Below are 27,101 nucleotides of genomic sequence, written 5' to 3'. Positions count from 1 at the left end.
GGAATACTAAAACATCTGAACACACTTAAAAAGGTGGAAAGTCCATAGCCATTCTACACACTTTCATTTATTGTCTGGACAATTAAAGTACAAATAATTCAAACACAACAAGGTTATGAAAAAAACATTTACAATACTTTCCCTCAGAAATGATCTAAACTAGCAAGGTTAACATGAAGTCATTCATTATAACTAAAGTATACAACTGCCTGGTCCTAAGAAAGATTTTTTAAATTATTATTATTATTCAGATAGTAAAACACATCGTAGAGAAAAGATTCTGACATGCCTTCCCCACTAATGCTTAGCAAATGCATCAAAACTTTCCCAGCAAACTGCGCTCATTCATAGCAGATGATGTATAAAGGTTTCCCTGAACATTGAATGAGTGTTCCTTTAAACTAAAATCTAACATTGTTAAAGTAAAAAACTGATAAAATTATGATGCAGCCTTTGCTTTTAGTTATTTGTCTACTACAAAAGTTTGCCTCTTCAGTGTGAAAAAACAATACTTAGTCTACATGCAGTTAGTGGGTATAGCATGGAAAAAATGCACAAAATAAGCACAAGTTATAAATAACCATAACGTTTTATTACCATTAAGACTAAACTTGTATTGAAAAGATTTTATATAACAAGACAAGAAAAGCAATAGCAAATTTAACTATCAACTAGATTATGCATAGCGAGTAACTGTTTCTAGTACTCAGGGAAGAGCATGACCCTTTTTTGTTTTAAATATATAACCGTACAAAGCACAAACATACTAAAATGATCAGTGCACTGGACATGGGAGAGCACCCCCTCAGTCATTTTGTTCCCTTAGCTCTGTTTTCCCCAATCTGAATTACATTAAAATAAAGACCCAGTTGTTTTCTTTTCTACTGTGCAGTAAGAAAAAATATTCACAACAAACATGACAATATATCAAACAATATTTCTACACAAGTTACCTTGATACCTCTGTCACTTAAGTATCATAAGAAAACATTTTAAGACATATACAAACAAAACTAGCAAAGTGTTACAACTTATAATAAATTAACCAAAAGAAAAAATAACTTTATATATATATATATTTATATTATATATACACATACACACACAACAAAATGACACAATAATATGCTTCTTCCCATAGTTTAAGTAAACAAATAAGTAGACTAGCCAAACTAGCTATATTTGATTTTGGCCATATGCATCACATCGGCAATTAAATAAATAAGTGTTTCAAGCAACATAAACAGTGTTCCAAATGTGCCAACACAGCCCAATTATATTAGCTTGGGCTATAAAGTGAATTTGAAAATTCTTAACAAATTTAAAGCAAATGTATTTTTTTCTAAACACATTACATTTAACTATGATACTAAGATATGTAAATAATTTTGTAGCACCTACTGCTCAAACCAAGGAAGTTTTTGATCAAAAAATTAATTTTTTTAACTTTTGTTCTGCTGATATCCCATACTGATGACTTAAAGAAAAACCGTCTTGCAACTCATCTCCTTGCTTTTGGGTTTTGACTGTGGGTAACTGCGTGCCTGGGAAGAACACTCTCCCGTACTGTATTTAATATTTTTATTACATGCTATGAAAAGATACGAAGATCATCTGTTTGTAGCCCATCCTTCAAAAAACAATCTACTAATCCAGTTTAAAACACACATCTTGATCTCTAAAAAGTTACCAGTGCAGTATGAACATGACAAAGTTGTCAATTTCCCCTAAATTAGCCAGTCAAAATATTTTTTCTCAAATCCAGATTCTCTTGTAAAAATTCTTTATATTTTATAAAAATAGATTTTTCTTGAAACCCATTTTCAGCAAAGAGACCACCTCTTTGGCAACATTGTTAATGTTATTTAAATTGTTATGTCATCAGGTATCCCCCGTTACCCCATTCCCTAACAGAAGACTGTTTAGTTCACATGATACAAAAGAAAAAAGGAAAAATAAAAAAAGTTGCAAAATTATGTTCTTCTTTTTGCAATTTTTATTGTTCCTCTTTAATTTGTGTGGGGGGTTTACCAATCTGATTCAATCAATGTTTTGAAAAAACAGAAAAGAAAACAAAAATCTTTTTTTTTTTTCTCGCTTTTAATCCCATTAGTTCGTAAAAATTGTTTTTTGTTTTATTATTTTTTCAAATGAGTGAATGGTCATCTTAAAAAGACCCACCTTCAAGGAAGGTAGTAAAACTAGCTGGCCGGGTAAAAATCCCTGCACATTGTTATCTATGTATATTATATTCAACAACGACAGCTATGAAAGAACATTCAATGCATCAAAGGTTTTTTTTTTTTTTTTCTAAGCATTATAAAATCCTTTCCTGTTCCTCACAGGATATCCAATGTTTTAATACTTAGGCAACACTGGCTTATAAAGTCCATGGTTGAATATAAGCCTTGAAGAGTTTTTTTTTTTTTGTTTTGTTTTGTTCGTATATATATTTATATATATATATTTTAGTAAGTAAGGATATGAAATTCAGGATTTGTGGGTTTTATTGGTTTTAAAGGAAACTTGCAATACTCTGTCTCCTAAACGGTATCCATTAAGGCTGGCAATGGCCATGGCAGCTTCGTCGTAGTTGGTCATGGTGACAAAGCCAAATCCCTTGCACTTGTTGGTGTTGAAATCACGGATCACCTTGACATTATTGACCGCTCCAAAGGGACCAAACAACTGCCACAGCACGCTCTCATCCGAGTCGGGAGACAAGTTGTAGACGAAGATGCACCATCCAGTCCCGGTGTGACCAGGGATATTCATTCCCACAAGGCTCGTCATGCCATCAATTGTGATCGGAGAAAACCTACCGAGCAAAAAGAGGGGTCTATTCTAAATACATCTCTTGGCACGAGCTGGAGGGCTCCGAGACCTAAAAACAAGGCAATGGTACAGCTCTGGATGCTGTCCCTGGAAGATGACCACAGAGCCACCCTTGCTCTCTAACTCCTGCTGAAGTGGAGGGGAGATGCACTGAATAAAATCGCCAAATCTGGGCATAAATGCATCTCCCTCCGAGGATAAGCCCTGCTTAGATGTGTACGAAGACCTCAGAAAAGAAATGCTTGAGAACAATCTGAGTCAGAGAGGGCCTGCACACACTGTGATAAACAACAGCTCGTGTAAAAAGGGCCTGTAGAAATTTGCCACTTATTCCCAGCACTGATATAAGTTTCAGGACAACAGAGATCTAATGCTTTATCTCCTACTAGTCTGCAGTGAAAAAACCCAAGCAAACTTCAAGACCTATTTTAAAGATTAATAAGAAATGCCTTTGTCAGGATTCAGCTGTAACGGTAGAGTCTTCAGCTAAAAATACTATTAGAGAGATGTCTCTGAGTGGTAGATTTTCCTTCCCCTCCTAACATGACCCTTAATTGACATACACTGGGGAAAAAAAATCCAGGTAATAAAAAGTCCTAAAGCCAGCCACATATCAAAGAAGGTTTATGCAGCAATTGTAGGATAAGTAGAACACAAATACAATTAATGAGGACATCGGCTGATACGTTCACACTGTGAGGCTTCATCTCCATGACAGGCTTTAGGTTCTTCAAAAAGTCAGTGCAGGGACTAACTCCCAGAATTCAATAGAGCACCCTACTACTGTTTCTCCCTCATTGTCCTTTGGGACTTTACCTCAAATATCCGAAGAGAGCAGATAAAGCCAGGTGTTTATGAACACAGATCCATCATGGGATAACAAAGCCTGGGCAGGATCTATGGGGATCATCTGATCAGCCTCCTGCTCCAAAGCAAGAAAAACTTCTCAAATGAGATCTGCTGCTCAAGGCCCTGCAGAGGGAAGCCTAGGACATCTCCAAGGACAGGAACTTTGCTACTGCAGCCCCTGCTGCAGGGCTCCATCTTCACTGTGAGTTTCCCTTCTCAAGTGTGACTTTCCCTGCTGCAGCCTGTGGCTGCTGGCTCTTGCCCTCCTGCGTTTGACCTCTGCGAAAAGCTTGGCTTCACCTTCTTTCTAAAGCCCCTTGTAGGCAGCTGAAAGCAGCAGTCAGCAGCTAAACTCCTCAGTATCTGCCTTCCCTGAATTTCAGCATGTTCCTGCAGCTTTCCAAGGTCTCCCCAGTGGCAGCCATGGCCAGCAGCAGTGACAGCCCCTGCTCCTCACCACCTCAGTGTCACCCGCTAATGCGAGCGGGGCGCAGCGCAGCCCATGACTCAGGTTATTAATGAAGATGTTAAGCAGTATCAGCCCTCAGGATCAACATAATTTTCCTTTCATCAGTGTGGAAAAAAAATTGACATGCTTTCTGAAGCTACACTTTGGGACATGTTTTAAAATAACAACTGCACAGAGGAAATGTCTTAAAAATCCAGTTTCACGTGTACCTTCAATATGATGAGTTTTAATACCAGAACAGAATAATAATTCCTCAGGATTTTCTGAGCGATGATTGAGGGAGCAGAGGGAGGGACTCTGTTGCTGAGCGAGCTCTTGTGCTCTCCAAAACTTTTTACACTTGTAATAATTTCCACACACATTTAGCAATCTGCACAATATTATGCAGTGTATATTAAATAACCATAAAGGAAACTACACACTTGATGGTTGCTCACTGTTCTGTTGACGCCTGACGGCACTTTTTATGTATAATCAGGGAAAAAGAAGACGCTTGGAATATACATCTTAAGCTGAGGATCATCACTGGGGTGTAGCTATGCTGTAAATGAGCAGTTCACAAATGCTCACAGCATCAGATCCTCAGTAAGGTTTGCAGACAGTTTATTAAAAATACGTGGCAATTTTCCAACTCAACTTCACTTTTGCAAATCCTTCTCTCGACACATTTTAGTTTCTCTCCCGCACAGTGAAACCAGTGACATTATCACAACAGTTCAGCACAGAAAGGCTGGACAAGGCCAATTTCTACTGCTCCTTCCACTGCAGGTGGAAATAAGGATTGGAAATAAAGCACAGCCAGGGCTTGTACAAGCCAACAGCTTCAGCTCATTTCAAAACGGGGAAGATGGGACTTCAAGCCCATCGCTGGCCTGTATTGACTGTGCCAGTAACATACATAAGCCAGCAAACACTGCTTTTCTGGAATGTTTAAATTTAATGTGAAATACAACACTAAGGGATACATCATGCTCTAAGGAAGGATGATGTAAAACCTGTGCAATGCAAAGACATGCATGTAACAATGCATTACAAGGCTGTGCATTTTAAAGAAAACTGCACTGTTGTAAGAGTTAAAGCCTCCTACAGTTCACTGGAGAGCAGCTTCTCCCTGGACACCTTCAGGAGCTATGCAGCTTTCAACTATTTATGTGCCACGACCACAGCAGCTGCTGTAAATCAAACAAAACACGCACAAAACTGGTGCAAGTGCATTGACACAAATACAAGATCATCTATCGCATAAGGAGCTTTGCTACTAGCAAAGTGATCTGAAATTAGCCTCAATAAAACATTTTTTCCACATCAGCATGTCTCATTTTCCGTCAGTACCACACAGTTAGAACGGGGAGAGCCAATCTCCTGTTTCTGAAGCAGCTTCAGAAATTACCAGTGCAGTATTTTTTGTGACCCCGCACCTATAAATTCAAGTTTTGCTAGTGCAGGTACAATTGCCAAGGTTTGCTGAGAGGAGATAAGAACTAATTTAAGATGCCTGCAAACACTGCTGTGTTTTTTAAGCAACAATGCAGACAATGTCAAGAAATCAGATGTATAACCTACAAAGGCAGGTAATTTCTTTTCCTCTGTTCAGACTCAACCTATCCTGCACCACAAGCCAGCCCAATTCCAGGGAAGAAGAGGCAGCAGAAAAAACCCAGGGGAACCTCCCATAACAAATCCATCCTTCTGACATTGACTTGCACCTGGACAGACACTCAACTGGGAGTTTTTCCATGTTTCTGACAAGGTATCAGGGTTAAACCCTGCCTTACTGTCTGAAGCTAGCTAGTATAAAGATATACTTACCATGCCTTTTTAGAGGATGAGCTTAAAAAAAGAAAAGCTCAAGTAATTTTCAAGTGTGGTGAGAAGACCATTTCAGAAGATTAAGTAGTACTTTCTCATCTTAATTTGGACATTTTAAGGTAACATCAGAAATAAGACTATACCTTTGTTTTTCTGCAAGGGCTGCTTACACTGATGTTGCCATTAAAAGAAACACTAACACCACATCATCTCATTTTAGCTACCAAACACTCATGGAACCGCAGAAATGTTGACAAATCAGCTGAGCTTTCACACATGCGTGCACATACAAACACACAGCTACTTTAAACAAACAAAAAAATAAATTTCAAGGACTGAAAAAAAAAAATCCCAAGTATTAAACCTGCAACAAAAGAAACTTCGGGCTGATTGAGGTGCACACAGCTGTATTTTCAAGTCAAACTTATGATGCCAGATGTGGGAGAAAGGCAGTCTCAACTGAGAGACAACTGCAGCCTAATTCTGATTTTTGATTTAAATTTTCCATTATCAGATCACAGATTTGTTAAAAACTCAAGTTAATAGTTTTGATTCTGGAGAAAGCACTGCATAGCAGAGCAAATGCAATTTCAATGCCTGTAGCTGTGGCACCTAAACCATTTGAGAAGCCCACCTGTAAATAAAAAAAAAGGTTGAAAAACCCCACAGAACTTGTGCGTGAGGCCCTTAAAGTAACAAAACCAACTGAAGTCCAAACTTAAAAAGAATTTGACATGCTGGTGGAAGAAAAGAAGGGATAAAAAAAATAAAGTTAGTGAATTAAAAAAAAAAAAAAAAAATTGTAGCACCAATCTGTGCCAACACGGACATCTGGCAATCTGTGGAATTCTAATTACCTCTTTACGCCATAGGCCATATTAAGCAAATTGTCCAGCCTGAAAAGAGAAGGAGGGTCTTTGGGTTAATGTCTCACAGATGGCAAGATCGCTCAATGGAACTATTATTAATAGTGTTCCATTTTCAAAGAAGAAACGTTCAACAAGTTTCCCACACATCTACGGAGCCTAACAACTCCCCGCCTGCTTTGTTAAGACTGAGGTTGTGCTTAAATTTTCACCAGAGCATTTAAAAGCCTTTTTATAACTTGTCTACAGTCTTAGAGAAAAGATTAACCTCCAGAGTTTGGTTTTAAAAAAATCCACTTAGGATTTGTCTTTCTTTTTAATAATTCAACTTTTTTTTGGTAATTCAACTGTCACCTTATATTTACAGTAAACTTGGAAATAAAATGTCGAGTCCAAAACTGCTGGAACTGGAAAAATTCTTGATAATCTGCTTTAATGCAATACATTCTCCCCATTTTATTATATATATTTAGTATTAATCCTTCATGACATGTCAATCTAAATTGACCACCAAATTTTGCAGGACATAATCGTCTGCTTTCCATGGCAGCACAATAAAGTCCTTCTGTCCATTGAATGATTCAGTGATAACCTCAATGGACACAGCTGCGTGCCAGAGACACAAAAACAAGTATAAATTTAATGTATCCAATGGCTGACTTTTTATCATCTTTAATTCATTAGCAGTTTTCATCACTGACAAACTAAAATTATTTCTGAATAATTCTCTAAAACCAGTGTGCAACTCAGTTATGCAAATATGTTCAAATTTTCTTTTCTTTCTGGAAGGCAGACTTTTTTATTTGAAAGCTGGGTTTGCCTGAGAACTATTAAGCATAAAAGTAATAGGAACATCACATATTGCTAACTCTGCCTTATGCATCAGATGGAAACAATATATTCAGAGTGCAAGGCATAAAACATCCCCAAAAGCATCTGAAGACTCACACCAAAGACTAATACAAGGGCTCTTTATACTAAGAGCAGATATCTCAGGCTAATAAATTTAATGATACTCCTGCTGACTGGGACAGACTCAGCTTTTTTCCTGCTACCAATCCACTGTCATTAACATCAAAGTCTAAGCTGCATCAAAACTATAGTAATATAGCAGAAAATAAAAGCATTACCCAAAAAGAGAGAAAGAACAGGACAGTCACTGCTCATTTGATTACCAGTGTAACTCTATTCAGTTCTCCCTTTTTCTATGAGCCTTCATGAGATCTGATTGTACAGTACTTCAGCTGTTTTAGTAAATACAACATGACTACTGCTGTCAGCAGATTTTCCTCCTCATTCTCCAGGAAAGAATATTTAATTTTACAAAGAAAATCAGGTCAGCCTACGCAACTAAAGCATATTTTCCTGCACAGCACCTGCCCCACACTGTCGTTGCTGGTGGAACTTCAGTTCTTTTCCAGGTAATTACCTGAATCTCTGAGCCTGGTGGTGAAGTGGTCCAGGGTAGCGTCTGTTGGGAGACTGATACAGCTGTGAAAGGAGTGCCTGGCTTGTTTTCTGGCTGGGGTTATTGGCAAACTTCACAGTAATTGGTTCTGTAGCACCGCTAGGCTTCTGGCCATTTAGTCCCTTTATGGCTTCTTCTGCCTCTATTCTCTTATCAAAACGGATAAATCCCACACCTCGAGAAACCCCTGGGAAGCAAAAACATGTGAAGAGATGAATATTTGTAGGAACAGCCTCATCTATGTAATGAACAAACTGAATGTTGGGCTCGACTTTGCACAATAGGTGGTTTGCAAATTAAGAAAATTCCTGTAAAGAAAAATTCTCTTCCCAATCTGTAATCTCTAAAATCAGCCCTGACTGTATTTAACAACAATTTTAAGTAAACAATAGTCTGTATTTTGATAGTCCCTCATTAAAGAGGCAGCAGTTATACCTCTGATCATATTTATAAGAAAACAGGTACTACACTTCACACTGAAAGTAAAAAAACCACAGCTGCAGACATTTGGAATTTTGCCATTTCCAGAAAATAAAAACATGCATTTATCAAGAAAAGTTCTGTTTTAACCTGTGACTTGATCAACCAGAATCCGTGAGGTGATGATGCGCCCATATTGTGAGAATAACTGCTCTAATTCTTTCTGGGTCATGGTTTTGGGAAGGCCGCTGACATACAAGTTGGCATCCCGGATGGATGCTGAACTTGGACGGGCATAGGACACCTAGGGAGAGAAAAGGAGAGGAGTGTTAGTGAGCTCCAGCCACCCTTGGCATTTAGGAGATGATGTTCTGTTCTTCCACTAGAAATAACCCTACAGTTCAGACAGGACCTGCTCTGGGAAACCAGCAGAGTCAGGAAAGGCTGGAGGAACAAAGGAACAGCTACAGAGACCTTAAAGCAGACACAAGGGTTCTTGAAGTGATAAAATACTGTTCAGAGGTGCACTAATCTGCAACTTCCCATGCATGGCTTTGTAAATTTGCCCCCATGGGTGGGTGTGTGGATGATTTGCCATGGCCAACCTCACTTGCTGGAGTTCCTGTGTGTTTTTCTTTTTCCCCTCCAAGTGTCTGAAACAGATCAGGTTATTTGGGGAGTGATCTTTTGTGCTCTCTTTGTATTTGCATCCTGAGCTGGCAAGATCTGTTCTGGATGAACAGTAAAGTACTGGTGAAATTAGACTAAATGAACATCTGCTCAGGGAGCTGTAGACTGACACTCATTGTCAGATCTGCAATTTATCATGAGAAGTTCCCTTGCATTATAAAGCCCAGAACCAGACCATAAAATATTATGGCCAAGCAAACAAGAAAATCTAGTTGTGGCACTGCATGTGTGCTGTTGGAAAATTACTGATTCAAGCCTCTTAACTGCTCTTCTACCTACGAATCAGATTTATAATTATAAGAGGTGCATAAAAAGCCTTCTGCACTTTTGAAATAATATATACATTTAGAATCAACACATTTAACATCATAAAAACACTTCCAGGATAAAGCCTAATGGCAAATATTCAGCACAGATCATGAATTACTTTGCAGCACATCTGAAAAAGCATTGGAACCCAAGCTGAATATTCTGCACTTCATTTTGATTTATTTCAATATAAACATATCAGTATTCTCCTGTATTGTGTCTTAAAATGTGTCTAGGAAGGAAGTGGGGGGGTTCCCATCACGAATACAATACATTCAGCAATTGTCTTCCCCTCTTCCTGAGCCTCAGCCTGAACAGATGATGTCAAATGGATGTCTATGTGTTTTATGTGTCAAAGAGTTGTCTTTATGCGCTATACAACTAAAAATAGATGTTGACTCAACACAGAAAATTATGTTAATGACTAATATTTGCTTCCACAATCTTCTCTGCATAATAGCAGACAAACTCTAAAGATTCTAGATTTTAAGGCTTTTGGCAATTTCTTTATAACTTACATGTTTGTCCATAACCTTTTAAATCTAACATTTACAGAGAAGGCTGGAGAGAGGAGGTGGAAAATTCAGGGAAAGAAATATGAAATAGATAAAATATTTGCATCAATGGAGGCAAGCTCAGGCATACAGCACAAAGGCTCAAGAAGACATGAAGAGCAGAGAAACCTTAGGCTGCTGAAATAAAGATACCGGGGTAGAAATTGTTTTGTACCACAGCCCACCAGCTCCTGATGGGGTGCAGCATTTACATCACTTCTCTGCCAGTCCTGAACACCCCTCTGATTGATCCAGGACCAGAGTACACATGGATGGCACCACTTGGCTTTTATGCAACAAAGCTCAATCCAGGCTCTAGGGGACACCAGGGATAATCACATGGTGCTTTCACTTACAGCTTGGTTTGGTGCTGGGGCATTTGGAAAAACAGACTCTCCCTCCCCACTCTGCAAATGCCTCACCTTGAGAGGGTACTGTAAGAGTTCAGGCACCTACAGTTTAAACTATTTTAGGAATAACAGTTTAAAAAAACATTTAAGAGCCTCTCTGGAGTGAGGGTAGGGATCTTACCTATTCCTCAAAACTGAGAACTGCAAAATGAATAAAGTTCCTGGGCAAACAGCCAGGGGTTTCCTTTGGGTTTCTCACTCTGGCACATTCATTAACCAAATGCCACGTTACAGAGAGGATGAAAAGTGTTGGGATATGCAAAAAACACTACTTCCCAGAGCAATGAGTGCCTGACATTTTGTACATATATACACTTGTACTTAGAGAAGGCTCTCTGCTCCCGTGGGCCGCGCAGGCAGGCAGAGGAAGGAGAGGCTGCTCACACTCCCAGCCCTCCACTCACAGCACATGTGAACACCTATGGCTGCTCAGGTCTAGTTTTTATTTCCTCCCACAATCAAACATTCAGGCTGCAGGGGAGCCTGAGCCAAAGAAAGAAGCTGCCAAAAGCAACTCAGCCGTCTTTAATACCAAGGAGAAAAGGTTGCAGAGCTGAGTGGACTCAAGGCTAGTAATGTCAATTATTTATCTGCTTTTGAATCTTTTTCATCTTCCCTCCGAGGTCAGCCAATGACAAATCGATCGGTTAGAGTGTGCCATCCTGCTTTCAAGCTATTATTCAGTTAGTGCTGAGGACGGGATGTTTTCCCGTGTGTGAGCTATCAAAGGAAGAAATCGCCCACCCTGACCCTCCATCACACCAGAAGCTCCTTATGCTGTGCAAGTTAAAATGGGAGCAAAAACCAGCTCCCATTTTATCACTGCAAACCGCAAAGCGCTGCGTGAGGACGCTGCATTAATTCTTTATATTCACACTTAAAAATGATTTTTTTTTCCCTTCTTTTGCTCACGGCAGTGTTAGCACCCTGTAATAAAACAGAGCGTTGAAAAAGAAAAGAGTATGGAATCCTAGCCACCACAAAGAATTCAAATAATGAGCTGGAAAAGACCAAACTGCTGTTTGACCCAGGCATTTCTCAGCATTAAAATGTTTGTCTGCTCGTACAACGGTTGAAGGTCGAACCATGGTGTTGGATTTCACTGCATAGGATCATTTAGGCACTCTGCGGTCAAATTTGCAGGAAGATAATAAAATATTGTACAATTCATTTAATAGCTTGCTGGCCTCAGATGTTAGTTTCTATAAATACATATATAATAACCATGAAAAGCATTTAATAGGACATTTCTCATCTGACATTGAGCATTAGCCTGTGTAAGGGCTTCTCTTCATAATAAACAGCCATCTCCAGAGGCTGCACCACTATCTCCCAACACCACTGCAGCATCAGAAGGTCTCACATTTCATATCTTCCATGGCAAAGCATGTGCACAGAAAATATCTCCAACTTCAAGTAATTATCTTCCTTATTGATTTCCTACCTGTTTTCCCATATAGAAAACTTTTTGAAGAATTACTAACCTCGAGACTCTTCAGAACATAAATTGAAGCGGTTTGGCCTTTCTGAGCCAGAGCCCAGAGCAAAGGCACCCAGAGGCATGAACGCATCCCATTTGTCTTATGGAACAAGCAACAGCAGCCATTTGAACACTGACACTTAACCACTTTGCTGCTGCTCCCTGTAAGAGCCTTCAGCTCCTGTGCTAATCCTGGACTTCTCAAAAAATCAAAGTCCATTTCTAGAAGCCTCCTTCTAAAATTTAATTCTTTGAAGAGGAACTGCATCGTACTTTCCTGGAATGATATACTCTGCCAGCACAGCCACCCTGCCCTGGACACAGTTGAGCATCAACCAAGCAGCTCATTTTGCAGATACTGACCTTCTTAGAGAGGTTCTTGCTCTGCATCTACTATTTGCACCTGGAGAACGGGAAACCATGCAGGAGCCTTGAATCAGGATAGCACAAGCACCCAAGGACCTCCCAAGTCCTACCACCCAGGGTAGCTGCAGTTCCTGGGACACCTCTCCAGCCACAAGCAGCTGAGGTCCAGCCAGTGTTAAGTGACTCCCTGGGCAACTTTCAAAAAGCTTGTGTAACATTCAAAAACACCAGACTTCTTGATGACCTTAATACAGAGACTTTGCTTTCTCCTTTTGTGACACTCTCCAAGATAAAGGATTTCTTGTATGATTTGTGGGCTGAGTCACTTGGCTTTTTTCTGCTTGAAGTCCAGTTTAAAACGGGGACAACCCTTTCCTCACTTGCTGCCCCTTACCCCACTGGTACAGACTGGAAGAACATTAGCACAACTGCTCAAAAGCCTCACATGTAAATAAAGCACAGCCTCACTTGTTTAATGCACATCCAGAACTAGAAGTAAAATCTGCACAGCACCAGTGAAAAGGCTATGGCAGAAAGACATTTCCCCACAGCCACTTCCAGACCCTCAACTGTGCCCTAATTTTGTGCAAAACCAGATTTGAAACCCTCCTGTGAAAGCTGTATGCTTTGTCAGAACAGGCAGACACAAAAGCCCTCTGGTCCAGAGGCAGAAGACCAGGATCTAGAATACTTTCACATCTGATGCTTGCTCTGCTTTGTCCTTTCTCTTCCCTAAGCCCTTGGCTGGGGGATGGTGGGGAGTGACAATGCACTTTACTGTTGAGCAATTCAATGCCATTTTACAGAGATTAATTATAATTGCAGGTACAATGGTCTATCCCATCATTTCAGGAAAGACATCCATAGATAATAACCTAGAAACACTCTTGGCTGTATCAAGAGCAAGCCTAAGAGAAATAATTGCTCTGGCTCTGTGGAATGAAAAAGACTCACTGGGCAAAACTGAGGCAGTAAAGAGAGAAATCACTATGAAGAGAAAGATGCATGAAATTAAGAGGCAGAGACTCTCTGGTGCCTGCTGAACACAGCAGAACCAAAGCTGAACTTTCAAATGCAGCACTGAAATGTCCTCAGAGCACTAGTACCATTGCAGGCACAAAGGGTGGAGGAGGGATTGTTAACAAGTGCTACTAAATCACAAAGATTACATTAACAGAGGGTCCTAAAGAAAAAAACTTAGTTGAGGTTTTCAAGGTCTGAAGCATCTTTAAAGTTTCCTGTCCAAGACTTTTTCTTGGGGAGCAACAGCCACAGCTGATGACCCTGCTCTGACTAACTGTGAGCTACCATTAAAGAGAACAAGCAGTTACCTCAATTTTACAAGGTGCTATAAAATAGCTACATCCCAAACCTGCAGTTTGTACCTGTAATGTGAATTTTCAGGCAACGAAGAAAGGGGGTCCAACTCAACTGCACACAAGACACTCAAAACCACAAAGCCCTCCTTGCTGCATCCAACATCCTCAGCTACTCCCATCACCTTCCAACGCCCCAACCTTCCTTCTCTTCCTTGCAGAGCATCCAAGCTCCTCCTTGTTTTACTTCTCAGTACAGCCTTTCCTTACCACCCAGCCTTACATAACACCCCATTTCCTCAGTTGGAGAGGAGGCTGCAGGCAGAGCCCAGCCGGCTCGGTGGCCCTGGGGAAGAGCACGGCTGGAAAACACCTGGTTTTGGTTGAGCACTGCACCAAGGGCACCCAACACCAGAGCTCTGCCAGCAACCCAGCCCTTTCTGGCACAAGCCAGGTTGTGCTGAGCTCACCCACACCTCCCAAGGAGTCTAGGATGGGGTGTAGGAGATGCAGGGCTGTTCCCCAGCACTCCCTGCTGCAATTCCTCCTCCTTGCCTCCCCGCCGCCTCCTCTGCCGAGCACGGCTGGAAGGCAATCTTTTTGACAAATGACTTTGTAGGACAGAGAAATCTGAGGCTGCTGTTATTTGGTTACCCTACAGTGACAGGATGCTTTGTAGTTTTGTGGACAATTACAAGAATTAACATGGACAGATTTAGAGCCTGAGTTTTGTGGAAATAGCTGGCATTTTGAAAAATGCCACAGAAACCAAGATAAATAGGAAGATCTTTCAGCAGTGATGTTACTACTTTATTTTCAGAAAAAGCAGATTACTTTCTCCCACAGTCTTATTTGCTGTGTTTTAAACTAGGACTATCCAGACCTATTGATTAAAACAGGAAAGTAAAGCAGAAATACGTAATTCCATGCTATTTATTAAATTTAACTGCAAATTAAAATTACTAGAAAAGGCCTCTGAGCATGGTATTTTACCATCAGATAGATATGATGGACTTCAAAACTAGAGGTTACCAAGGGCTCAGAGAACCCAGATTCCTTCTCCCCTCTCTGGGGACATCTCCCTTTGCTACAGCAGTGTCACAGCATGTACCTGCTCCTGGGAGGGAAGGAAGAAGCAAACCTATTTCTCATGCAACAGAGAAAAAGGAAGAGAGGGGTGCACAAGACTGCACTTCAGGAGGTCACTGGCTCTTTTTAGATTTCAAACTTCCTTTCAAAACTGTTCTGCCCTTGTTCCAATGAAGCCAGGTCACCTGAATCCTGAAGTAAATTGTAAAACACTTCCTTCACATCCTTTCAGGCGCTGTCCTTTTTTCAGGGCAAAGCAGCAGTTTAAACAATCTGTACCCCATGCATCACACTTCTTATTTTCCTTCTGATATTTGATGCAACTGAATTGCCAGGCAATCTTCAACAGCAGCAGTGACCTTTCATATGCTTTTATGGATGGGCAAATTTAATTTCTAAAAATAGATTCAATTTCTGGAATATATCTTTATTTCAACACACACTGCCTCTTCCCTCATTCTAAACTGTTTTGCAGAATTATGTCAAGCTTTAGCTGTAAAAATAAAGTGAAGCTTTTCTCTCTCACAAGAAGATGATGCTGCTATAAAATGGCGTAAATAAAATATGCACTATGATCAGTTGAGGAGGAACAAAATGTCTATAACCTATTACCACCAAACACAACACTCCCTCCAATGCTTTTCCCAAACAGATCTTCTGCAAATCGTCACCTCTCAACTTTGACTTGAAAGGGCATCATTGACTTAAATAAAATGCACATAAATATTTTAGCTGCTAGAGTGAAAAGGGATTATTTATCATAACAATGAAAGAATAAAAAGAGCACTTCTTCAGTTATTTTAGTCCACACATCAGAGCCGACTGTGCCTGGCTGTTCTGCTGATCCTGCTATTAAGCCAGTTCCTCCTGTGACTGCATGGCTGTTTTGCAAGGCATCAGGAGAGAAAGAACATTAAGATGCCACAAAAATGTTACAGAAGTTAAAGAGACAGCATTTGGGGCCACATGTATAAAATACATATATTATTTTTAAACAGGAATTAAACCTTTTGGGGTCAAAAAAAGGAGTGCAAATTCAACTCCCCAGAGCCACCTTGTATTCAGGCTAGGTGCAAAGAACAGCAGAGCCCACGACACAGATGGGACCCAGCCAGCAGGACCACAGTGACCTTGGCAAGCAGAAGCAATCTGCCACTGTAAAAGGGCTTTCACAGATTACTAATTGCAACTTTCTTTCCATCAAAACAGCTTCCAAAAGGCAGCCAGAGAAATTGTACCTGCAGGATGTCAGCTACCCAACAACCATGGACAGGGGCCAAGGTTCGGCCTATCCATCAATAGGATATTTACAGATTGATTCTGAGGCAAAAAACCCAGCCACATTCATGAAGAAAGCAGAACCAAGTAATATTCAGTACTTTTCTGGCTCAATGTTATTTTACTAAATATTTTTTAGCCTATAAAACTATATGCCACTGGATTTTTCTCTAGATGTTCTCTTGAGAGAGGTTTTTTTAACACACCAACAGCACATTTTTAGTAACTGTAAAGGGCATCTGTAGCTAAAGCAATTGGGTCTGATAATTAAATATAGTATTTCCACAAGTTTAAGTACTTCTGCCTTACAAAGAATGACAGTGAGATGCTGGAAAGCAGCACTTGGGGGCAACAGGCAAGTGAGGAGGCTCAGCAATGCTGAGCACTGCTCCTCATCACCCTGAAACCCTTTGGAAACCAGACAGATCTGATTTACCCCTCAGCCTCAACACTGGGAAACCTTCATCCCCACTGCACAGTACTACGGAAAGCAGACCTGATTTATCAGGATTTCCAGAAGTAACACGTAATTAAAAATAAAAACACCAAAGGGGTAAAGGTGAGATAATTGCATGTGATTCTGCAATAAAAAATTGTGTTGGAAACTGCTGATTAAATGTCCCTGTGGCCAAAATGTTTGCTGTTGGGATAGAAAGCTCCCTTGGGCTAGTTTTAGGCAACTGCATAAACCCAATTTTATTTAAAAGCCCCAAACCCTATGCTTCCTCCCTGTCACAGAAGAACTCAGGCAGCTCCTGTGCATATAGATTAGATCAATCTCTTTGCTTATTATTGAATTTTAACAGCTTCAAGAGCCTCCCCCCAGATGTCCTTTATACTATGCCAGTCTGTGAGCTCTTAATGAATATCAAAACCCCCAAACAAACAAATCACTGAATTTCTAAAATTTATACTGAATTAAAAGACATACCATGAGTAAGATTTTGCACAGGAAGTTCCCAGATAAGAGAAGTCTTACTACAGGTGATAAAGAAAGGCATAATGGCTTAATTTTGCATGTGAGACATGTATAATAATAATTGGCATGGGCTGCAGTTTCTAGAGGCCTTTTATATATAGCATGAGTTTCCTGTAACCTTGAAATATTATGAATGCAATAGCACTGCTCTTGCTCATAAAAAAGAAAAACAGAGGTATTCAGGGACAAGAAATGCAGTTTCTACCTAAGGCTCAAAAATACACATGTGCTGCATGAAAAACTGATCTAGATTTTTCAAGTTCTACTGAGTTTTTAGTAAGTATTTTAAATTTTTTTTCTCCCTGATAATGTACCTTTAAAAGCAATTTGGAGAGCAACTTTCCACTGTAAGTGGAAACTGCTGAGTCCAAGCCTACATTTCCACCTGCAGCAGTTGATAAGATGGTAGATTTTGCTGCCTTGCCTTACATATTCCTCTAAGTGTTTCTGTTAACTCTACAAAACCATGCTGTGAGCATTTTGATGTATGGCCCACATGCCTATCTGTGGGATAGAATCTGGATGGTCTGAGCGAGGTTTGGAAGCAGCCTTTTCTAAGAAATCCCTGCAGCTGCTCCACCACTTTCATAACCCTCAGCTCAGCACTTCTGCTCTTCACTGATCAAACAGATCAGGAGAAAAACTGGCTTGGAACAATCCTTAGAAGTAACACCCCATAATCCAAGAAATATTTTTGTTTCAGGGAATATCACTTTGTCCAAACCACAATCTTTAGCCAGAACGCCAAAACCTACAGTACTGACCACATGACACTATCTTTTTTTGCAAGATACACCACTAACATTACTTGTACCAATATTCAGCACAGTAAAGATTCTATTTTTATATTACCATTTTTAGCTTTGAAATACAAATTAAGTACAGAAGAAAAATTAAGAAAATGGTGCAAATCAAAAGCCAGCATTCAAAAAAAAATGATCAAAGCAGTTTCAGATAATTTGAATCTGATCTGCTGTTTGTTCCCCTTCAATTTTTTGATTCACATCCCTTAAGCTGTATTATTTGTCAGAATTTGGGATGTGGAAATCTTCTGTAAGCTGTTTCAGAACAGCTTTATCAGCCATGCAGCAAAAACTGTGACAGTGTAGAAGCTTGCTTTTCTTGTGAGACCACTAAAGAAGGTCATTGAATAACTAATGGTCTATTACAAACAATGAAATAAGAGACTTCAGTGGGAAGCCTCCAGCTTTTAAAATAATAAATCAAATTAAGGATGTGGAAATGCAGGAATTTTTTTTTTTTTTTGAGAATGACATATTCTAAATTGTGAGAAACATGCTTTCAACACCTTTTAGTGACAGGAGTGTCACCAAAAGAGAACTCTGACAAAGTATTTCCCATTAAAACATAAGGAAACATGTAACTTGTGAATACACCATCACGTACTTCACCTGTTTATGGATAATGGTATCTCTCTGGCTGTTTAATTCTACATTTAAGCCTCACTGTCATGCTTTAAAAAGCTTCCTGTTACTTTCCCCTCTCTTTAACAATAGCAGCAATTTCGGAGAAGAGAGATTTCATCTTCTGCATGTCTGCTCATTGTTCCAAGGAGGAGCTCGTTAACCCCCTTACAATGGAGAATAAAATAGTGATGAAATTGCCAGAAACAGTTCCAACTACTTTCTCCCCTTCCTGAATTGAGCAAATGGCATTTTATATTGTCTTACCTTTATGGTTTTGGTCTGGAGTCTGAGTCCATTTAAAGTGTTAATGGCTTTCTCTGCATCCTTTGGATCAATGTAGTTAACGAATCCATACCCTAAACTCTGCCCTGTTGAAACACAAGAAATAAAGAAAAAAGGACTCAGTATTTTTCAGCATAGGAATAACTTCCAAGAGTGGAAGCACAATTTTCTTACACTGCTCATTTCATCCCTTATTTCCCTTATGGTCTGTATGCTGTTTTTCACCATTTCTTTATCTCATAACAGGGGGAGCCATCATAACTTTAAATCGCTGCTCTGAAGATCCTTCTGTAAGAATGAGAAGCAGCAACCCCTCACCCTGCCTTCCCCAGAAGTTTACTGAAAAGCATATATGAGGCTTGACAGCAACAGAATCGTGTAATAGTTTTGTGCTGAGCTCCTAATAAATATAACTGGCTGACCTGCCAGTAACGAGGCCACCTCTTAGAATTAAATAAACACACACGTACAATTTTGCTACTGTTTATAAACAAGGCTTGAAGTATTTAAATCCCATTTTTACACTAACCTCGAAGGAGCTGAGGAACAGAAAACCACCTTTACATCTCGTTTTACTGCTCAGTGAGCAGCCAGTAAACAGGAGAAGGGACAGCCCAAATTGCAGCCGGGCGAGGGATCGCGTTAAAGCTCCCCTCGGAGTATTTGAGATGACAGCAAACCCAAACAGTGCAACAACTGCTGCTGTGCATGGGATGGCAGGAGCCCACTTCAGCAGCCAAAAGCGTTTCAACAGCTTCTGTCTGCCCAGCGAGACCCGCGCGTGCGTCTGCAGCGGAAACAGAGCCGGGTAATGACCGGGATCAGTGACACGGGGCTGGAGAGGATCACAGACAGGCACAGGGCTGTGAAAACCCACCCCACAAGGATCCTGTCCTAGTTCCCAAGCAGCAGATTTGCAGCACCAATTCTATTAATGCAACGTGACAGACAACCGCTTCCAGATCCCTTCCTTCGAGCATCCTACTGAACTTATTTTGCATGTGTGGAAAACACAGATTTCCAGCCCCCCCCCCCACCTTTTTTTTTGTTTGTTTTGGCACATGGACTTAGAAACACACACTGATCATCACATTTCAAGATTCAGTCAGCCCAAGCAGGCAGGTGAACCATCCTGTATTCCAACCACACTCCCTCTCATACAGCCTTCTGTGTATCAGGAGCACAGCAAGCCAAAAATCCACCTGTCTCTCAGCGCTGATGTGCAAGGGATCAAAATGCTCCTGCTCACAGGCAGTGAGAAAGGAAACATGTGAAAATCCCTCCCGAGGAGGGGAGCAGCATTTGGGGAGATTTCTAGCCATGGGAGCAGCAAGCAGCGACCCAGCTCCTGCTCACCAGGAGGAAGGGGAGGTTGGGAAGGCAGCTGCACACCAAGGGCCTTGATGTCCCCTGGAGGCACAGATCCTGCCTCCCAGCACAAAGCTTTGTTTCTTTGTCTCCTGGACTACAAAAAAGCATCTGTGTGTTTCTCAAAGTCAGACGCCACCAAAAATACAGCGTTTGCTGTAACACAAATACAGGCAGTGCTTCTGTCTTACGAAATCAGATCAAAGCCCTAAAAGCTGCTAACTATGCAATGGAAGACTTTAAAAATCCATGGAAACACTGCAGTTCATGCCTGAAATGCCCACATGCAGGCGTAAGGAGAAGAAATGGCTGTTTTAACATACAATACAGCCAGGGAGCAATTCCATCCCATCAATTGAACTTCAGAAAAAAGTATAAAAACATACTCAGTCTTCCTGGAGAGCTGAACTAATCTCAACAAAAATATTCTTACCCAAGTTACATGACATTAACCAAGAATGACCTGAAGTCTGGCTGAGCACGAAGCCTGGAGCAGAAATACTGCAAAGATACTTTCCCTGCCATGCCTTCCTCTGCTTGCCTACCTGAGATATTTTTACAGCCCCAATCCCTGTGCCCCTGAACATATCAAATCTTTGATACATTTAATCCTGAACAATCCTAGGGAGAGGAAAGCCATTCTCTAAGAAATAAACATCTTTCTATGGGATTGTTATGAGATTGGGGTTTATGTCCAAAGTCTGATCCTGGGCTTCCATGTCCAGCCACTGTTATTCTCAAGGCAGATGGACTGACCAACCCCTACAATGTATACACTGTTTTTCAACAATCTCCCATAGAAACATTCTCACTTCTGTAAGTACTTGCACAAGAGACCACAAACAGCAAACCCACAGACAGCACTAGCAGTAGGAGAGGGAAATAAATGGCAATACAAGAAAATAATGAGATCATAAGTACAGAGAGTATTTTTTTTTTTTTTTAGTCCCCAGTAACACTCAAATTATTTAGATATCATCATCTCTCATTCTCACTACCAAGTGGCGATGGATAAATATATTTTCTCCAAGGTGAAGGATAACAAATACCAAAATGAATAAAGCTGGTCTTGTCTGCATGCAGGACTGCAGAACCCGGCTTAATGAAAACTATTACACTGTCATACCATTTTTCTTTCAAATAACAGGTCTGCAGAAACATGATTTCTTCTTGCTAGTGTACATACCCTTGAACATCCAGAAATAGATGAAATTTGTAACAGAACTGCAGGCCTGTTACTCAGAAGCATTTGGTTACAAATTCATATCCCACTGATTCTATATTAGCTTTACTGTACTCTCACAAAAAATGGTGAATGCTCAGAATTTTGTGCATTGAATTTCTGTTAATTCAATGAATACCCCCTTTTATCTTAAAAACTCTCAAACTCCACACCCTTCACAGCCCATTGAAATCTTGGTGCAGTTGTTTCCATCAGCAAATTCCTTCTGCTGTTTCCTGGCATAGACCACACTGTACCAGTGAAGCTGAAGGGAGAAAACCTTTCCATGAAGAGCCTTCCACTTCGGGGATGTATTTTCTTTGGTTACTTTGCATTTTCAACCATCTCTCCTAAATATTATTGCGTGTTTGAAGATGGACACAAACATCCCAGTCTCAAAAAATTGAAAAGAGAAACTCAGGCAGCTTTTTGCCCATGAAAAGCTTTATGATGACTGTGGCAAACATCATAGTTTTACTGTGCTAAACTTTTACAGTTAAGCAGCCAAAAAAAATGTATACATGCAGCTAAAAACATGAGTTTCAAATTCCTCTCAAGAGCAATGTACCTTGTGTCAGACCAAACAGACTCTAGAGATGAAAGAACTAAAAACTATTACAGTGAAGAAAGGAAAGGATTTGTTCCAGAATACAGCAAACAGTAGGAACTTGCCTATTTTCTTCATCATGTACACTTACTGCATGTACTCCAAAAGGGTAACACTTCTTTGGACACAATCTGGCAGCACAAAGCAAGCAGCTGGACCTCTCAGTGGGATCCCACACAGACACTGTAGTTCATTCCCATGCTACACTTCCCAGGAACAGCACCGTAAATAGTAAATATTTTCTGTGATTTGGAATCCAATAGTTCATCCCATGCTGTGATTCAGTAGGTCAGGCAAAAGATATTTCTAGATGATCCTAAAACAACACCTTGTTATCTTGCTATTCCCACTGTTCTTCCCCAATGTTTTCTCTAGCAGCAGAAAATGTATAGTGGACCTCCCAGAACCTGGTAAGGAACAGGTCTAAAAATGAGCAGTAACATGGTTAGAAGTTATCAAGGACTTGACAGTCTTAAAAAAAAAACCAAACAAAAAACAACAGCCAAAGCCAAGCCCAAGCTGGTAATGTACATGTTTTGCATTCGAGAAAGTTCCATTTCAGAGCTGGGAATTATGCTTAAAACAAGCCATGAGAAAGAAGATATTAAAAACCCCAAAAATAAAAAAACTACAAAACAATTTACCCTGTATCCTTTATTCATACATCCAAAAACCTGCAACTGTGAAAAAGCCAGTTTCAAAGACCTGTACCTTCCTTTACTTCCTCTGTAAGCCAGTCTGCTTTGGCCAATTCTGAATTTATATTAAGAGGTAAAGGGAAAACAAATAAGAAAAACCCCTGTAAGTTATAACAGAATTGTCATAGAAAACAAAAACAAAAAACCCACCAAAAAAAAAAAAAAAGCACGAAACCCCTCTGGCTAGTAAAGGTTAGAATAACAATTTTTTTTTTTTTTTAGGTTACAGAAAAAAAGATATCTTAACACTCATCCTGACTCACCAGGAGATACTAATAGTAACAGTACAGAGACAACAGGCATTATGTACACCTGAAGAAGTATGTGAAGATATAACTAGCAACCCAGGTGAATGCTAAACAGGAGCTCCTAAAATTATATATGTTTAAATGAAGTGATCTGGATTACTTGCAGACAATAGACTCCAAAAAAAAAAAGGGGCTAACATCCCTCTTTTGTGATCAAAAATTTCCAGGAGCCTGGAGGCAAAATGTTTGCACTGAAATTCAAAGAGGGAGGACTGGATGGCCCAAGTACTTACAGGTCCAGCAGCTGAATGACGAGCAAGGCAAAATCACACAATATTCAATGCTGGACTTTAATAATAAAGAATTAGTGAGGGGTAATAAAAATCAATGTCAATCAAATTAGGTCTATGGAAAATAGATTCTGTCAAACTGAACTGACAACCTTCTTGATGAGATTACAAGTTTGACCTATAATTTTTAAGAATGCCATTAAATCAACATTGATATACTTGGTCTTCTCTAAAGAACTTGATTTGGTACTGCTTATTAATTGACTAAAACAAAATTAACATGGCACAGATTAAATGGATTTAAAAAGCCAACAGATCTCTTACTAGGAATTGTGAACAGGAAATCATGAGAAAGATGCTTTCCTACAGGTTTATCTCAGGAAACAGATCTTGGCCCTAAATTGTTTATTTCCCCAGTAAGTGGAAAAAACCCAAACTCCTTGCTTGAGAAAATTGACTGCAGAAAGACAGGAGAAGGAGAGGATAAGTACAAAGAGGACAGAGGGAAGGTACAAAGCAATTTAAGTTCCTCAGCAAACCACAAATACACACATTTACACAGCACAAAGATTACACCCTGACAAACCAAGTTAACTGTTAAGGTGCTTTCAGAATGCTGAAATGGAAGACTGACACAGGCTAGGTAAAGTCTGCACCGTTGATACAAGAGCCATAAAAGTCACCCAGTGAGAAGGGGAAAGAATTGCTGTTTCTGATCTGCCTGTGCTTTGCTGAGGAAGAGCCCAGTCCTGGTGCACATGCTCCAAGCAAGACACTGATGCCTTGGTGATGGGGCCATGAGAGCTGGCTACAGCACAGGAACTCTCGGTTGAGATAAGGGGGTCAATCTGCCTACCTGATCAAAAAGTTGTGATAGTGAGTTGAATGAAGCTGAACCTGAACACTACTACATTAGCATTCCCCTAAAGCACAGATTTTTAAATTTTTTTAAACAAATGCCTGCCCGTGAAGTTATGTATCCCAAGTCCCATTGTTTGGCAAGCAAAACCAGACTAGAAACAATACAGCAAAAGCTGTTTTCCTCTGGAAGCCATTTGCTCTGTGTTTTTGACACTGAAGATAAGGTGAATTTAAGTACCTACCAACCATTTTGTCAGTTCTACCACTGGAAAGTCTGAAGGCTTGATTTTTTTTTATTTTCCCTGAAAGCTATGCTCTAGCTCAAGCAGAAATTAATCCAGTTTTGGCAATATGTGTTAAGTGCTCTATAATCTCTTCTACTCTGAAACTCTACAAATACAAATGTTCCTGCTGGTTCTACGAAGAACAATCATTGCCACAAGCAAAGCAGAAGCAAACTACTTTCTCAGAAATTCTGAAGCCTTCTATTGCAGAAACTATTTCAGTAGAAAACTCTGAGATGAATACAACTTTGAATTGCCCATCTGTGACCAAGTGTTAAAAAAATGGTTAGAAACATCCTATTTATTTAAAAAAAAAATGACTGCGGAATGCAGAGTCACATTAAAGGACTTTGGTCCCCACTACAAGCAGTTGCTCACGAGAACAAGCACAGAATGGGACAGCAGCAACCCAAACTGCCTTAAATTGTGGTTTTGTTGTGCCCTGCCCAAATGCAAGAGCTAATTAAAGCTGCCCCCAGAGCCGCAGCGCGGGCGCGGACGCTGCCCTGCCACAATCGCTCCCTTCGGAAGTAGGGCACGTCTGACAGCTCCTCCCGCATCAGCCAGGCAGCAGCCTCAGACAGCAACAGCCCCCAGCCACTCGGGTTTGGGACAAAAGATAAATAATGCTCACCACGAATTCTCCACGTCTCCACACAGCTCTTTCTGCCTGTTCAAACCTCGGTGAAATTTAGGGAAGAAGCTGGTCAGGGGTCAGCTTCTCTCTATCGTAAATGCTGAGCGCAACTTGCTCTCCACCTGTGGCTCTTCCAAGCAAAACCTGCACATACTCTTCCCACTTTTCCCAGTGTTTCCCAAAATTGAGATGTTTGTAATAAATAGCACCTATGCATGGCTGGCAGGGAGATGGCCTTCTGTCTTTTAAGCAACAGTAACCGAAGAATTCTGACATTGAAGGCAATCCCTGCTCCAGCTGGCAGGTCCATTTCAGAACACCTCCCTGTGAGCCTTCAAACCAATTCAGAAGTGTTTTAAACACATTCCTGGGATGAAAAGGAATGACTCAAGCTCATATGAAAAGCCATATGAAGTAGAGGCTTTTTGAGAAGGTTACATAAATACCCTTGAGATGATATATTCATGATGTACAAAGGGGGTCAAGTGAAACAACTTTCTTTTTTTCTTCTTGTTTGTTTCCACAACAGTTACCAACAAATAGAGCTGTTCACCTAAAAAAGGAGGTAAACCATAAACAGAAAATTCAGATCAAGGGAAAATGAGATCTGATCATGAGACCATTTCAAAACCTGCTCCTTGTCTGACGCCTTTTTATACCAGTAATGTCAGCCTCATTCATCCTCCACCTCTTTACCAAGGAGAATTACCTGCTGTCACCCCAGCAACACACACTACAGTCTCAGGAGAAGCAAACCAGGAGGGAAGCATCTTCTGCACACAGTGCTCCTAGGACCAAACAATTAAGCTAAGGCTGTCACTGTCACAATTCACTGCAACCCATGTATGAAGGGTAACTTGTTCTGTGCTTAGTGCAGCTCCATCACAGCACCCATTTAGTCTACAGCTTTACAATGCACACTCCTTATGTTGGTACAAACTAGGATTTAATATATGTTGTCCATGAACAGCAAGAAATATTCTTCCCCTATAAACTCTTACTTTTGCAAGAATTTCAGGAAAAATACACACATCTTTCTCAAAGCAAAAAGATATGCATGAATGATAAATCACTTGTTTTTTGCCTTTTGCAGGAAGATGCCTGGGTACAAGCTTTGTTTTGAAACCTTCCATCAAATTACTTGTCCTGGGGTGACGTTACTATACTTGGATTATCCTTAGTTCTTTTGAGAAGATCCCATTTCTACATTAGGAAAGGTTAGCTGTAGTTAAATGCAATCCCACCTAGAGCCTCAGATATGGTGTGATGCTACAATTAAGAAGTATGACTTGTCCTCAGTTAAAAGTAGCCATCAGCATCATCAGAGTTCAGTAGATCCTTCTTACTGGAGGAAAGCCAGGTTGCAGTCTAGCAGTGAAATGCACTTTTAACAGATTCCCTCCTAAGAAACATGCCTATTGTTTCACAAAAAAAATAAAGCTAACACCAAACCTCTGGGAAAAATCCTCTATGTTCCACAGCTAGAGCCCCTGCAAAGGTTACACAATGGCACAAAGATCCTCAGGTGGGAGAAGATCCCTCCAGTGAACTCTCTTCCCAAGGCATCAGGGCCCCGATACCCAAACAGCAACTGCCCTCCCCACCAGGAACCTGCACAGAGAAAATTCCTATCACTGCCTTAATGCCAGAGAGACTCAGATAAAAGCTCATTCAATGCAGGAGTGAGGCCTTTTTTGGGGAGCTTGAGGGGAGACAATGAGGTCCCATGGGAGCCCTATGCACACAGGATTTAATAAACTCCAGCCCAAGTGGAAGGGGCTTCTCACCAGGCCTTCCCCAACAGAGACGTGGTACGTGATTAAAAAATCCCCCAAAGGAAGCCCTTGCAAACAGTGTGCTACATCCCACGTAAAACTCTCCCTCAGGGAGAGGATAAGAGGGAAAATGAACCAGACATACAGACACCACTCACTCAATTTTAATATCTGAATGGGAAGTGCCAGATACCATGACAACAAGCCTAGAAAAA

General features: G+C 40.4%; 1 protein-coding gene across 14 annotated transcripts in view; it reads right to left on the bottom strand.

The window, feature by feature from the left end:
* Positions 1 to 570: 570 nt before the first annotated feature.
* Positions 571 to 27,101, bottom strand: part of ELAVL4 (ELAV like RNA binding protein 4) — a 98,595-nt gene continuing 72,064 nt past the window's right edge. For 9 of the 14 annotated variants that reach the window (XM_079314553.1, XM_079314565.1, XM_079314557.1 and 6 more), the window contains exons 3-7: positions 18,879 to 18,982; positions 8,867 to 9,020; positions 8,258 to 8,483; positions 6,820 to 6,858; positions 571 to 2,839 (exon numbers count right to left, since the gene is read on the bottom strand). In XM_079314553.1, the coding sequence (XP_079170679.1) occupies positions 2,491 to 2,839; positions 6,820 to 6,858; positions 8,258 to 8,483; positions 8,867 to 9,020; positions 18,879 to 18,982 (872 nt within the window). In that variant the 3' untranslated portion in view covers positions 571 to 2,490. The remainder of the gene's footprint in view (positions 2,840 to 6,819; positions 6,859 to 8,257; positions 8,484 to 8,866; positions 9,021 to 18,878; positions 18,983 to 27,101) is intronic. The other 5 variants (XM_079314559.1, XM_079314562.1, XM_079314554.1 and 2 more) reach the window with 2 other exon arrangements.

This window comes from Erithacus rubecula (assembly GCF_903797595.1).
Source record: "Erithacus rubecula genome assembly, chromosome: 10".
In the NCBI taxonomy this organism is placed as follows: Eukaryota; Metazoa; Chordata; class Aves; order Passeriformes; family Muscicapidae; genus Erithacus; species Erithacus rubecula.
Note: the sequence above shows the minus strand (reverse complement) of the source record. Positions and strands in the feature narration are given on the sequence as shown.